Below are 13,469 nucleotides of genomic sequence, written 5' to 3'. Positions count from 1 at the left end.
GTTATTTAAAAAAATGTTTACCAGGTAAGTTGACTAAGAACACATTCTCATTTGCAGCAACGACCTGGGGAATAGTTACAGGGGAGAGGAGGGAGATTAATGAGCCAATTGTCAACTGGGGATTATTAGGTGACCGTGATGGTTTGAAGGTCAAATTGGGAATTTAGCCAGGACACCGGGGTTAACACCCCTACTCTTACGATAAGTGCCATGGGATCTATAATGACCTCAGAGAATCAGGACACCCGTTTAACGTCCCATCCGAAAGACGGCACCCTACACAGGGCAATGTCCCCAATCACTGCCCTGGGGCATTGAGATATTTTTTTTTAGACCAGAGGAAAGAGTTCCTCCTACTGGGACTCCAACACCACTTCCAGCAGCAGCTGGTCTCCCATCCAGGGACCAACCAGGACCAACCCTGCTTAGGGTATATGTTTAGGTATGTGTCTATTGTATTATGCAGGGCCTATTTGGAAACGAGACCTAGGTTTCAATGCGTCTTCCCTTTTAAATAAATAATTAAATTTAACATTATGAAAACTTAGTAGGTTCCTTGGTATCTCAAGCACATACAGTTGAAGTCACACCAGTCTATACTGTATATACAGTTGAAGTCAGAAGTTTACATACACCTTTGCCAAATATACATTAAACTCCAGTTTTTCACAATTCCTGACATTTAATCCTAGTAAAAATATCCTGTTTTAGGTCAGTTAGGATCACCACTTTATTTTAAGAATGTGAAATGTCAGAATAATAGTAGAGAGAATTATTAATTTCAGCTTTTATTTCTTTCATCACATTCCCAGTGGGTCAGAAGTTTACATACACTCAATTAGTATTTGGTAGCATTGCCTTTAAATTGTTTAACTTGGGTAAAACGTTTCAGGTAGCCAGCCTTCCACAAGCTTCCCACAATAAGTTAATTTTGGCCCATTCCTCCTGACAGAGCTGGTGTAACTGAGTCAGGTTTGTAGGCCTCCTTGCTCGCACACACTTTTTCAGTTTCGCCCACAAATGTTCTATAGGATTGAGGTCAGGGCTTTGTGATGGCCACTCCAATACCTTGACTTTGTTGTCCTTAAGCCATTTTTGCCACAACTTTGGTAGTATGCTTGGGGTCATTGTCCATTTGGAAGACCCATTTGCTACCAAGCTTTAACTTCCTGACTGATGTCTTGAGATGTTGCTTCAATACATCCACATAATGTTCCAAAATGTGTTTACAATACCGCTTTGGTGAAAATAGACCAAATGATTAGTGTGAGGAGCTACTAACAGCTTACTGTTAGGGCTACTACACCTGTTGGTTAAGGGCTACTACACCTGTTGGTTAAGGTCTACTACACCTGTTGGTTAAGGGCTACTACACCTGTTGGTTAAGGGCTACTACACCTGTTGGTTAAGGGCTACTACACCTGTTGGTTAAGGGCTACTACACCTGTTGGTTAAGGGCTACTACACCTGTTGGTTAAGGGCTACTACACCTGTTGGTTAAGGGCTACTACACCTGTTGGTTAAGGGCTACTACACCTGTTGGTTAAGGTCTACTACACCTGTTGGTTAAGGTCTACTACACCTGTTGGTTAAGGTCTACTACACCTGTTGGTTAAGGTACACCTGTTGGTTAAGGGCTACTAAGGGGCTACTACACCTGTCGGTTAAGGTCTACTACACCTGTCGGTTAAGGTCTACTACACCTGTTGGTTAAGGGCTACTACACCTGTTGGTTAAGGGCTACTACACCTGTTGGTTAAGGGCTACTACACCTGTTGGTTAAGGGCTACTACACCTGTTGGTTAAGGGCTACTACACCTGTTGGTTAAGGTCTACTACACCTGTTGGTTAAGGTCTACTACACCTGTTGGTTAAGGGCTACTACACCTGTTGGTTAAGGGCTACTACACCTGTTGGTTAAGGTCTACTACACCTGTTGGTTAAGGTCTACTACACCTGTTGGTTAATGGTTAAGGTCTACTACACCTGTTGGTTAAGGTCTACTACACCTGTTGGTTAAGGGCTACTACACCTGTTGGTTAAGGGCTACTACACCTGTTGGTTAAGGTCTACTACACCTGTTGGTTAAGGGCTACTACACCTGTTGGTTAAGGGCTACTACACCTGTTGGTTAAGGTCTACTACACCTGTTGGTTAAGGTCTACTACACCTGTTGGTTAAGGTCTACTACACCTGTTGGTTAAGGGCTACTACACCTGTTGGTTAAGGGCTACTACACCTGTTGGTTAAGGTCTACTACACCTGTTGGTTAAGGTCTACTACACCTGTTGGTTAAGGGCTACTACACCTGTTGGTTAAGGGCTACTACACCTGTTGGTTAAGGGCTACTACACCTGTTGTTTAAGGGCTACTACACCTGTTGGTTAAGGGCTACTACACCTGTTGGTTAAGGGCTACTACACCTGTTGGTTAAGGGCTACTACACCTGTTGGTTAAGGTCTATTACACCTGTTGGTTAAGGTCTACTACACCTGTTGGTTAAGGTCTACTACACCTGTTGGTTAAGGTCTACTACACCTGTTGGTTAAGGTCTACTACACCTGTTGGTTAAGGGCTACTACACCTGTTGGTTAAGGTCTACTACACCTGTTGGTTAAGGTCTACTACACCTGTTGGTTAAGGTCTACTACACCTGTTGGTTAAGGGCTACTACACCTGTTGGTTAAGGGCTACTACACCTGTTGGTTAAGGGCTACTACACCTGTTGGTTAAGGGCTACTACACCTGTTGGTTAAGGTCTACTACACCTGTTGGTTAAGGGCTACTACACCTGTTGGTTAAGGGCTACTACACCTGTTGGTTAAGGGCTACTACACCTGTTGGTTAAGGGCTACTACACCTGTTGGTTAAGGGCTACTACACCTGTTGGTTAAGGGCTACTACACCTGTTGGTTAAGGGCTACTACACCTGTTGGTTAAGGTCTATTACACCTGTTGGTTAAGGTCTACTACACCTGTTGGTTAAGGTCTACTACACCTGTTGGTTAAGGTCTACTACACCTGTTGGTTAAGGTCTACTACACCTGTTGGTTAAGGTCTACTACACCTGTTGGTTAAGGTCTACTACACCTGTTGGTTAAGGTCTACTACACCTGTTGGTTAAGGGCTACTACACCTGTTGGTTAAGGGCTACTACACCTGTTGGTTAAGGGCTACTACACCTGTTGGTTAAGGGCTACTACACCTGTTGGTTAAGGGCTACTACACCTGTTGGTTAAGGGCTGGTAAATCAGGAAACGGTATCAAACCGTATCGTCCACTCCATTCATGAAATATGAGTGAAATAGTTTTCTTTCCAATGTGTTTTTATTAACTATGTTAAAAAGCAGCTTTTCTGTTGTTTGCATGGTGCTTATACCGGTCATAAGGCCGTCAATGTAAATTCAAATTGGTTCTTAACTTACTTCCCTTGTTAATTAAAGGTTAAAAAAATATATTCATCATAATAATTAAAATATTCATGCAAGTAGATCACTGATTGGCCAGTTTAGCCTCCTCTAGACTGCTGACATCATACTCAATGAGGAAATTGCAAGCATTTTTTTAAACGGTCTGTTTGAGATGGGATTTTCAAAGTGTTTTTTTATAGAATGACTCAACAACAATATTTGGGTCTGAATTAACGGAACACCTTGGTGAAATAAAGGACAACCTGGTGAAATAAAGTCAAAACAATTACAATTATTATTCCAAACAGACTTCCAGAATAAGGATAAGAAACCCAACCTACCCACCCACCCAACCAATCAGTTAACCAACCCTCTACCCACCCAGCCAACCAATCAGTTAACCAACCCTCTACCCACCCAGCCAACCAATCAGTTAACCAACCATCTACCCAGCCAACCAATCAGTTAACCAACCCTCTACCCACCCAGCCAACCAATCAGTTAACCAACCCTCTACCCACCCAGCCAACCAATCAGTTAACCAACCCTCTACCCACCCACCCAGCCAACCAATCAGTTAACCAACCCTCTACCCACCCAGCCAACCAATCAGTTAACCAACCCTCTACCCACCCAACCAATCAGTTAACCAACCCTCTACCCACCCACCCAACCAATCAGTTAACCAACCCTCTACCCACCTAGCCAATTAAATAACCAAACCACTACCCACCCACCCAACCAATCAGTTAACCAACCCTCTACCCACCCACCCAACCAATCAGTTAGCCAACCCTCTACCCACCCAGCCAATCAGTTAACCAACCCTCTACCCACCCACCCAACCAATCAGTTAACCAACCCTCTACCCACCCAGCCAATCAGTTAACCAACCCTCTACCCACCCACCCAGACAATTAAATAACCAAACCACTACCCAGCCTATCAATTAACCAACCCACCCAACTAATAAATTAACCAGCCCATCAACCAACCAATCAATTAATCAACCCAACCAAACATTTAACCAACCAATCAATCTTTACTGTCGGCAGAAAAGAGAATCATTCTGAGAATATTCCAGACTTCCCGGAACCCGGTTGGATCACAGCTCATCTCCGCCCCTCACGGCCAGACGGAGGTTGCTCCAGAATTCTGCCCTCCTCTCGTCCTCCTGCGGCCACTCCAGGTAGGTACGGGAGCTCATCAACTTGCGGAGCTTGCAGAAGCGTTTGGGAACGTCGTCCTTGGGATGTTCACACACAAACGCACACCATGTTGATACACACACACACACAGAGAGAGACACACACACACACACACACACAGAGAGACACAAACACACACACAGAGATACACACAGAGAGACAAACACACACACACAGAGACACACACACACAGAGAGAGACACACACAGAGATACACACACACAGAGAGACACACACACACAGATACACACACAGAGAGATACACACACACAGAGAGAGAGACACACACACACACAGAGATACACACACACACACACACAGAGAGAGACAAACACACACACAAACAGAGAGACAAACACACACACAAACAGAGAAAGAGACACACACACACAGAGATATACACACAGACACACACAGAGAGAGACACACACACACAGAGATATACACACACACACAGAGACATACACACACATAGAGAGACACACACACACACACAGATACACACACACACAGAGAGAGACACACACACACACACAGAGAGAGACACACACACACACACAGAGAGAGACACACACACACACAGAGAGAGAGAGACACACACACACAGAGAGAGAGACACACACACACAGAGAGAGACACACATTTGATCATCCTTGAAGATGGGATGAGTTAACACAAGATTTGTCTCCCAAATGACACCCTATTCCCTATATAGTGCACTACTTTTGACCAGAGATCAATGGGTCTCCCTAAGGGCCCTGGTCTAAAGTAGTGCTCTATATAGGGAATAGGGTTCTATAGGGCCCTGGTCTAAAGTAGTGCTCTATATAGGGAATAGGGTTCTACAGGGCCCTGGTCTAAAGTAGTGCACTATATAGGGAATAGGGTTCTATAGGGCCCTGATCTAAAGTAGTGCTCTATATAGGGAATAGGGTTCTATAGGGCCCTGGTCTAAAGTAGTGCACTATATAGGGAATAGGGTTCTATAGGGCCCTGGTCTAAAGTAGTGCACTATATAGGGAATAGGGTTCTATAGGGCCCTGGTCTAAAGTAGTGCTCTATATAGGGAATAGGGTTCTATAGGGCCCTGGTCTAAAGTAGTGCACTATATAGGGAATATGGTGCCATTTGAGGTGCAGGTCCTCCCTACCTTGGAGATGGGTTCCAGAAGCACCAGGACGGCTGCCTCTGAGTCCCCGTCAAACAGACGGAAGTGGGAAAAGTCCAACTCGTACCTGGAACAACAATATTATTGTGTTACACCACTATTAACTCCACTATTAAACTATTAACTCCAGTCTGAGCTCCACCACTCTGAGCTCCACTATTAACTTCACTATTAACTCCACTATTAACTCCACTATTAACTCCAGTCTGAGCTCCACCACTCTGAGCTCCACTATTAACTTCACTATTAACTCCACTATTAACTCCAGTCTGAGCTCCACCACTCTGAGCTCCACTATTAACTCCACTATTAACTCCACTATTAACTCCAGTCTGAGCTCCACTATTAGCTCCACTATTAACTCCACTCTGAGCTCCACTCTGAACTCCACTCTGAACTCCACTATTAACTCCACTCTGAACTCCACTCTGAACTCTACTATTAACTCCACTCTGAGCTCCACTATTAACTCCACTCTGAGCTCCACTATTAACTCCACTCTGAGCTCCACTATGAGCTCCACTTTAAGCTCCACTCTGAACTCCACTATTAACTCCACTCTGAGCTCCACTATTAACTCCACTCTGAGCTCCACTATTAACTCCACTATTAGCTCCACTATTAACTCCACTCTGATCTCCACTATTAACTCCACTGTAAACTCCACTCGGAGCTCCACTATTAACTCCACTACGTGCTCCACTATTAACTCCACTATTAACGCCACTCTGAGCTCCACTATTAAGTCCACTGTGAGCTCCACTCTAAGCTCCACTATTAACTCCACTCTGAGATGCACTCTGAGCTCCACTATGATCTCCACTCTGAGCTCCACTCTGAGCTCCACTATGAGCTCCACGCTGAGCTCCACGTTGAGCTCCAATATTAACCCCTCTGAGATGCACTCTGAGCTCCACTATTAACTCCACTATTAACTCCACTCTGAACTCCACTATTAACTCCACTCTAAGCTCCACTCTAAGCTCCACTTTTATTCCACTATTAACTCCACTATGAGCTCCACTATTAACTCCACTATGAGCTCCACTACTAACTCCACTCTGAGCTCCACTATTAACTCCACAATTAACTCCACTCTGAACTCCACTCTAAGCTCCACTATTAATTCCACGATTAACTCCACTACGAGCTCCACTAGTAACTCCACTATGAGCTCCACTATTAACTCCACTCTGAGCTCCACTATTAACTCCACTATTAACTCCGCTCTGAGCTCCACTATTAACTCCACTATAACCTCCACTCTGAACTCCACTATTAACTTCACTATTAACTCCACTCTGAGCTCTACTCTGAACTCCACTACTAACTCCACTCTGAGCTCCACTACGAACTCCACTATGATCTCCACTCTGAGCTCCACTCTGAGCTCCACTATGAGCTCCACGCTGAGCTCCACGTTGAGCTCCAATATTAACCCCTCTGAGATGCACTCTGAGCTCCACTATTAACTCCACTATTAACTCCACTCTGAACTCCACTCTGAACTCCACTATTAACTCCACTCTAAGCTCCACTCTAAGCTCCACTTTTATTCCACTATTAACTCCACTATGAGCTCCACTATTAACTCCACTATGAGCTCCACTACTAACTCCACTCTGAGCTCCACTATTAACTCCACAATTAACTCCACTCTGAACTCCACTCTAAGCTCCACTATTAATTCCACGATTAACTCCACTACGAGCTCCACTATTAACTCCACTATGAGCTCCACTATTAACTCCACTCTGAGCTCCACTATTAACTCCACTATTAACTCCGCTCTGAGCTCCACTATTAACTCCACTATAACCTCCACTCTGAACTCCACTATTAACTTCACTATTAACTCCACTCTGAGCTCTACTCTGAACTCCACTACTAACTCCACTCTGAGCTCCACTATTAACTCCACTCTGAGCTCCACTATTAACTCCCCTATTAACTCCACTCTAAGCTCCACTCTAAGCTCCACTATTAATTCCACTATTAACTCCACTATGAGCTCCACTATTAACGCCACTATGAGCTCCACTCTGAGATCCACTATAAACTCCACGCTGAGCTCCAAGTTGAGCTCCAATATTAACCCCTCTGAGATGCACTCTGAACTCCACTCTGAAGCTCCACTCTGAACTCCACTCTGAGCTCCACTATTAACTCCACTCTGAGCTCCACTATTAACTCCACTATGAACTCCACTCTGAGCTCCACTATTAACTCCACTCTGAACTCCACTATTAACTTCACTATTAACTCCACTCTGAGCTCTACTCTGAACTCCACTACTAACTCCACTCTGAGCTCCACTATTAACTCCACTCTGAGCTCCACTATTAACTCCACTCTGAACTCCACTATTAACTCCACTCTGAACTCCACTATTAACTTCCACTATTAACTCCACTCTGAACGCCACTCTGAACTCCACTATTAACTCCACTCTGAGCTCCACTATTAACTCCACTCTGAGCTCCACTATTAACTCCACTATTAACTCCTCTATTAACTCCACTATTAACTCCACTATGAACTCCACTCTGAGCTCCACTATTAACTCCACTATTAACTCCACTCTGAACTCCACTATTAACTTCACTATTAACTCCACTCTGAGCTCCACTATTAACTCCACTATTAACTCCACTCTGAGCTCCACTATTAACTCCACTCTGAGCTCCACTATTAACTCCACTATGAACTCCACTCTGAGCTCCACTTTTAACTCCACTATTAACTCCACTCTGAGCTCCACTATTAACTCCACTCTGAGCTCAACTATGAACTCCACTCTGAACGCCACTCTGAACTCCACTACTGACTCCACTCTGAGCTCCACTATTAACTCCACTCTGAGCTCCACTATTAACTCCACTCTGAGCTCCACTATTAACTCCACTCTGAGCTCCTCTATTAACTCCACTCTGAGCTCCACTATTAACTCCACTATTAACTCCTCTATTAACTCCTCTATTAACTCCACTCTAAGCTCCACTCTAAGCTCCACTATTAATTCCACTATTAACTCCACTATGAGCTCCACTATTAACGCCACTATGAGCTCCACTCTGAGATCCACTATAAACTCCACGCTGAGCTCCAAGTTGAGCTCCAATATTAACCCCTCTGAGATGCACTCTGAACTCCACTCTGAAGCTCCACTCTGAACTCCACTCTGAGCTCCACTATTAACTCCACTCTGAGCTCCACTATTAACTCCACTATGAACTCCACTCTGAGCTCCACTATTAACTCCACTCTGAACTCCACTATTAACTTCACTATTAACTCCACTCTGAGCTCTACTCTGAACTCCACTACTAACTCCACTCTGAGCTCCACTATTAACTCCACTCTGAGCTCCACTATTAACTCCACTCTGAGCTCCACTATTAACTCCACTATTAACTCCACTCTGAACTCCACTATTAACTTCACTATTAACTCCACTCTGAACGCCACTCTGAACTCCACTATTAACTCCACTCTGAGCTCCACTATTAACTCCACTCTGAGCTCCACTATTAACTCCACTATTAACTCCTCTATTAACTCCACTATTAACTCCACTATGAACTCCACTCTGAGCTCCACTATTAACTCCACTATTAACTCCACTCTGAACTCCACTATTAACTTCACTATTAACTCCACTCTGAGCTCCACTATTAACTCCACTATTAACTCCACTCTGAGCTCCACTATTAACTCCACTCTGAGCTCCACTATTAACTCCACTATGAACTCCACTCTGAGCTCCACTTTTAACTCCACTATTAACTCCACTCTGAGCTCCACTATTAACTCCACTCTGAGCTCAACTATGAACTCCACTCTGAACGCCACTCTGAACTCCACTACTGACTCCACTCTGAGCTCCACTATTAACTCCACTCTGAGCTCCACTATTAACTCCACTCTGAGCTCCACTATTAACTCCACTCTGAGCTCCTCTATTAACTCCACTCTGAGCTCCACTATTAACTCCACTATTAACTTCACTCTGAACTCCACTACTGACTCCACTCTGAGCTCCACTATTAACTCCACTCTGAGCTCCACTATTAACTCCACTCTGAGCTCCACTATTAACTCCACTCTGAACTCCACTATTAACTCCACTATTAACTCCTCTATTAACTCCTCTATTAACTCCTCTATTAACTCCACTATTAACTCCACTCTGAGCTCCACTATTAATTCCACTCTGAGCTCCACTATTAACTCCTCTGAGGTCCACTATTAACTCCACTATTAACTCCACTCTGAGCTCCACTCTGAACTCCACTCTGAGGTCCACTCTGAGCTCCACTATTAACTCCACTATTAACTCCTCTATTAACTCCTCTATTAACTCCACTATTAACTCCACTTTAAGCTCCACTCTAAGCTCCACTCTAAGCTCCACTCTGAGCTCCACTATTAATTCCAGTATCTGTTTGTGATTTTAGGCGGGGTTTCTGTATAGCACTTTGTGACATCAGCTGATGTAAGAAGGGCTTTATAAATACATTTGATTGATTGATTCAAGTATGAGCCTGAAATTATCCTTAAATGTTGTTCTTTAATGAATGAATGTTGAGCAGCTGAAATACTTTAACAGTCCATTCTGCATAGTAGTGAGACAGGGCAGAATGAAACCGTACCGGCACCACTCAGAGTGGACGAAGTGTTCCGACAGGACGAAGAGGGTGCGTCGGCTGCGTTCCATTGCATGGATAATGTTGTCGATGATCCAGTGGCCTGAAATAAATTAAACAAAATGCATTCAATTTAAACCTCCTTTCAAAGAATCCTAACGAGACGGTTCAACAAAACCAAACTAATATAAAAGCGAAGGGATGAAAACATGAACAAGCTAGGTAAGAAGAGTGGGGAAAAACCTTGGGGAATAAGCTAAGCTAGCTAAGCTAGGTAAGAAGAGTGGGGAAAAACCTTGGGGAATAAGCTAAGCTAGCTAAGCTAGGTAAGAAGAGTGGGGAAAAACCTTGGGGAATAAGCTAAGCTAGCTAAGCTAGGTAAGAAGAGTGGGGAAAAACCTTGGGGAATAAGCTAAGCTAGCTAAGCTAGGTAAGAAGAGTGGGGAAAAACCTTGGGGAATAAGCTAAGCTAGCTAAGCTAGGTAAGAAGAGTGGGGAAAAACCTTGGGGAATAAGCTAAGCTAGCTAAGCTAGGTAAGAAGAGTGGGGAAAAACCTTGGGGAATAAGCTAAGCTAGCTAAGCTAGGTAAGAAGAGTGGGGAAAAACCTTGGGGAATATGTCATGATTAAATCAATCAACCTGGCAGGAAGTCTCTCTTGTGGAGGCAGAGGGAGAGCGGAGGCTGGGAATCCTCCAGCTCTGGAACCAGGAATTCTTCCACCCACTCTGCGTCTTGCTCGCTGTACGACACGAACGCGTCATAGCAGAGGGGGTCGGCATTCCCTGCGGCATCCCGGCGCTTCTGGTTCCCGGAATTCCGTTTGGCTTTAAGCCACGCCCACATCATCCTCACGTACCACACGGCGTGGATCTTCCAGAGCAGAATTACAAACAGGATTCCGGAAGCGAGCATGCAGCCGCAGAGTGAGGACACGAGGAGGATGCGGTGGCATTGGAACGGTGAGAGCTGGACGCGGTCAACCCTCTGGCCCTGTAAATAATATATTATTTATTATATGCACGGGATTAGGGTTGCAAAAAATCCGGGTACATTCCCACAATTCTTGAGGATTCCTAGATGTCCTGCTTATTCCAACCTGATTCCGGATATCTTCAAGCCCGGGATTTCTGGAAAACCTGGGACTTTTTCTGAAAGTTACACGATTTTTGCAACCCTAAACAGGGTATAGCGAAGTATACACAGTACTGAGAAATGCAAAGTCTCCTCACAGTATATTTAATGATAAAAATAGAAAAGATAAAAATAAGATAAACTTACAAATAAGCAGTGAAGAGAATAAGAATAAAATAGTTACCGATAATAATACAAATGTAAAAATGGTACTAATATTGATAAATAATAGTAAATATAGTAAATATTTAAATGACCTGCAGGGGCAGCGGTGAGTCACAAAGGTAGTTATCCCATCTGTCTGTTAGCTCAACACTGCCCTCTACTGCTCCACCCCACCTCCAGACCATGAAGTTGACAAACTCACAGGAACACACAAACCTGAAGAAGAAGAAGAAGAAGAAGAAGTAAGGATGGGAATTATAACCTGCAGGGATCATTGATTTTTTTAGAATCGATAGAGACTAATCAACAAAAGAATCTAAGGCAGGACCCTATTACCTCCATAGGGCACTAGTACTTTGGGGTACCCACAGACCTGTTTTGACCGGCCTGCAGTGCTCGGAGCCTCCTGTAGCGTCGGAGGTCCAAGGGCCCAAACATGTTGAGAGTGTTGCTCTCGATCAGGAGGACCTCCAGGCTGGGGGGGGACGACGACAAACAAATGTTATTTTCTCGATTGTTGACTCCAACTAAATGCCCTTTCATTTATTTACGCAGTAGGATAACAGTTGAGCTATGAGTTGAGCTAAGACTTGGGTCGTACAAAGCAGAGATGCTTTTCATGCTGATCAGACCGCTCCCCCGTGTGCGTCCACGTGCGTCATTTGTCCAGGGATATAAACATTGGGTTGTTTATTTTACCTGAAATGCACAAGGTCCTCAACTCCGACAATTAATCCACAGATAAACCCGTCAATCGAGTTTGTTTCTAGTAATCTCTCCTCCTTCGGTCTTCTTCTTCTGTGGACTTTATATGGCGGTTGGCAACCAACTTTAAGGTGCATTACCACCACCAACTGGACTGGAGTGTGGACCTCAGTCTGTCTTTCAATCACTCACGTGGATATACGCTCCTAAAAACCAATGTGGAGATGTGAGATGTGGGACTTGCAGCGCATCAAGTGTCACAAATAAAACCAAGTTCAATTTTAGCAGACGCTCGTTGACGCACGCGATCAGTGTTGATGCAACGATTGAATAACACGCGAGCGGTCAGCACGTCAGGATCAGTTTGCATAGATCAAACTGATTAATAAGATTACATGGACACGGGGAACCTGATCCTAGATCTGCACTCTCGCACTGTTACTTTGAGATGCTTGATACATACGGGCTCATCGCCTTGATTTATTTATGCAAGACAAGAAGAGTTGAACGAAGAGTTGAGCTAAGAGTGTAGCAAAGATATAAAATCTATTATTTATGTACATATTTCCCAAAAATATCTGGGGGATTGGAGACGCAGACAAGTACATTGATAGAAGCTATAATCTATCTGCTATATTAAAACTGATCAACCCCCCCCCCCAATTTGTTTTAAATTAAAACAAAAATTAAAGAGTTGAGCACATCTCTTTCTCTCTACCTAGGGAACAACCATCCAGGGGGCAGACTCATCAACTTGTTCCCAGAGAGGTGCAGCTCCCTCAGGGCCGGGAGAGCAACACTATGGAAGGCTGTCAGGTCATTATGTCCCAGATCCAGGATCTCCAGGGTCGGGGGTAGACAGGGGGTGACCCTCCGTAGCTTAGCCCTCGAGAGGTTGAGGTGAGTCAGTATCTGTGGCCAGGAGCAGGTGGGAGGCATGGAGGTGTAGGCGTTCTGACTGATGTCCAGGTGGACTAGTTTGTCCAGACTGGTGACGAGCTGGCGGATTTTGAAATTAAAAGAGAAAATATGTG

The 13,469-nt window shown here is 44.4% G+C and overlaps 1 protein-coding gene across 1 annotated transcript in view; it reads right to left on the bottom strand.

Annotated features, from left to right (window-relative positions):
• Positions 1–4,432: 4,432 nt before the first annotated feature.
• The window catches only part of tlr2 (toll-like receptor 2), a 21,194-nt gene continuing 12,157 nt past the window's right edge, over positions 4,433–13,469 (bottom strand). Inside the window, exons 2-8 of the mRNA XM_046328494.1 lie at positions 13,154–13,434; positions 12,104–12,205; positions 11,823–11,946; positions 11,073–11,424; positions 10,439–10,535; positions 5,769–5,853; positions 4,433–4,656 (exon numbers count right to left, since the gene is read on the bottom strand). Of these exons, the coding sequence (XP_046184450.1) occupies positions 4,516–4,656; positions 5,769–5,853; positions 10,439–10,535; positions 11,073–11,424; positions 11,823–11,946; positions 12,104–12,205; positions 13,154–13,434 (1,182 nt within the window). The 3' untranslated portion in view covers positions 4,433–4,515. The remainder of the gene's footprint in view (positions 4,657–5,768; positions 5,854–10,438; positions 10,536–11,072; positions 11,425–11,822; positions 11,947–12,103; positions 12,206–13,153; positions 13,435–13,469) is intronic.

Source organism: Oncorhynchus gorbuscha, linkage group LG25 (genome assembly GCF_021184085.1).
Source record: "Oncorhynchus gorbuscha isolate QuinsamMale2020 ecotype Even-year linkage group LG25, OgorEven_v1.0, whole genome shotgun sequence".
In the NCBI taxonomy this organism is placed as follows: domain Eukaryota; kingdom Metazoa; phylum Chordata; class Actinopteri; order Salmoniformes; family Salmonidae; genus Oncorhynchus; species Oncorhynchus gorbuscha.
The sequence above is the reverse complement of the archived record's forward strand: the minus strand, read 5'-3'. Positions and strand labels throughout refer to the sequence as shown.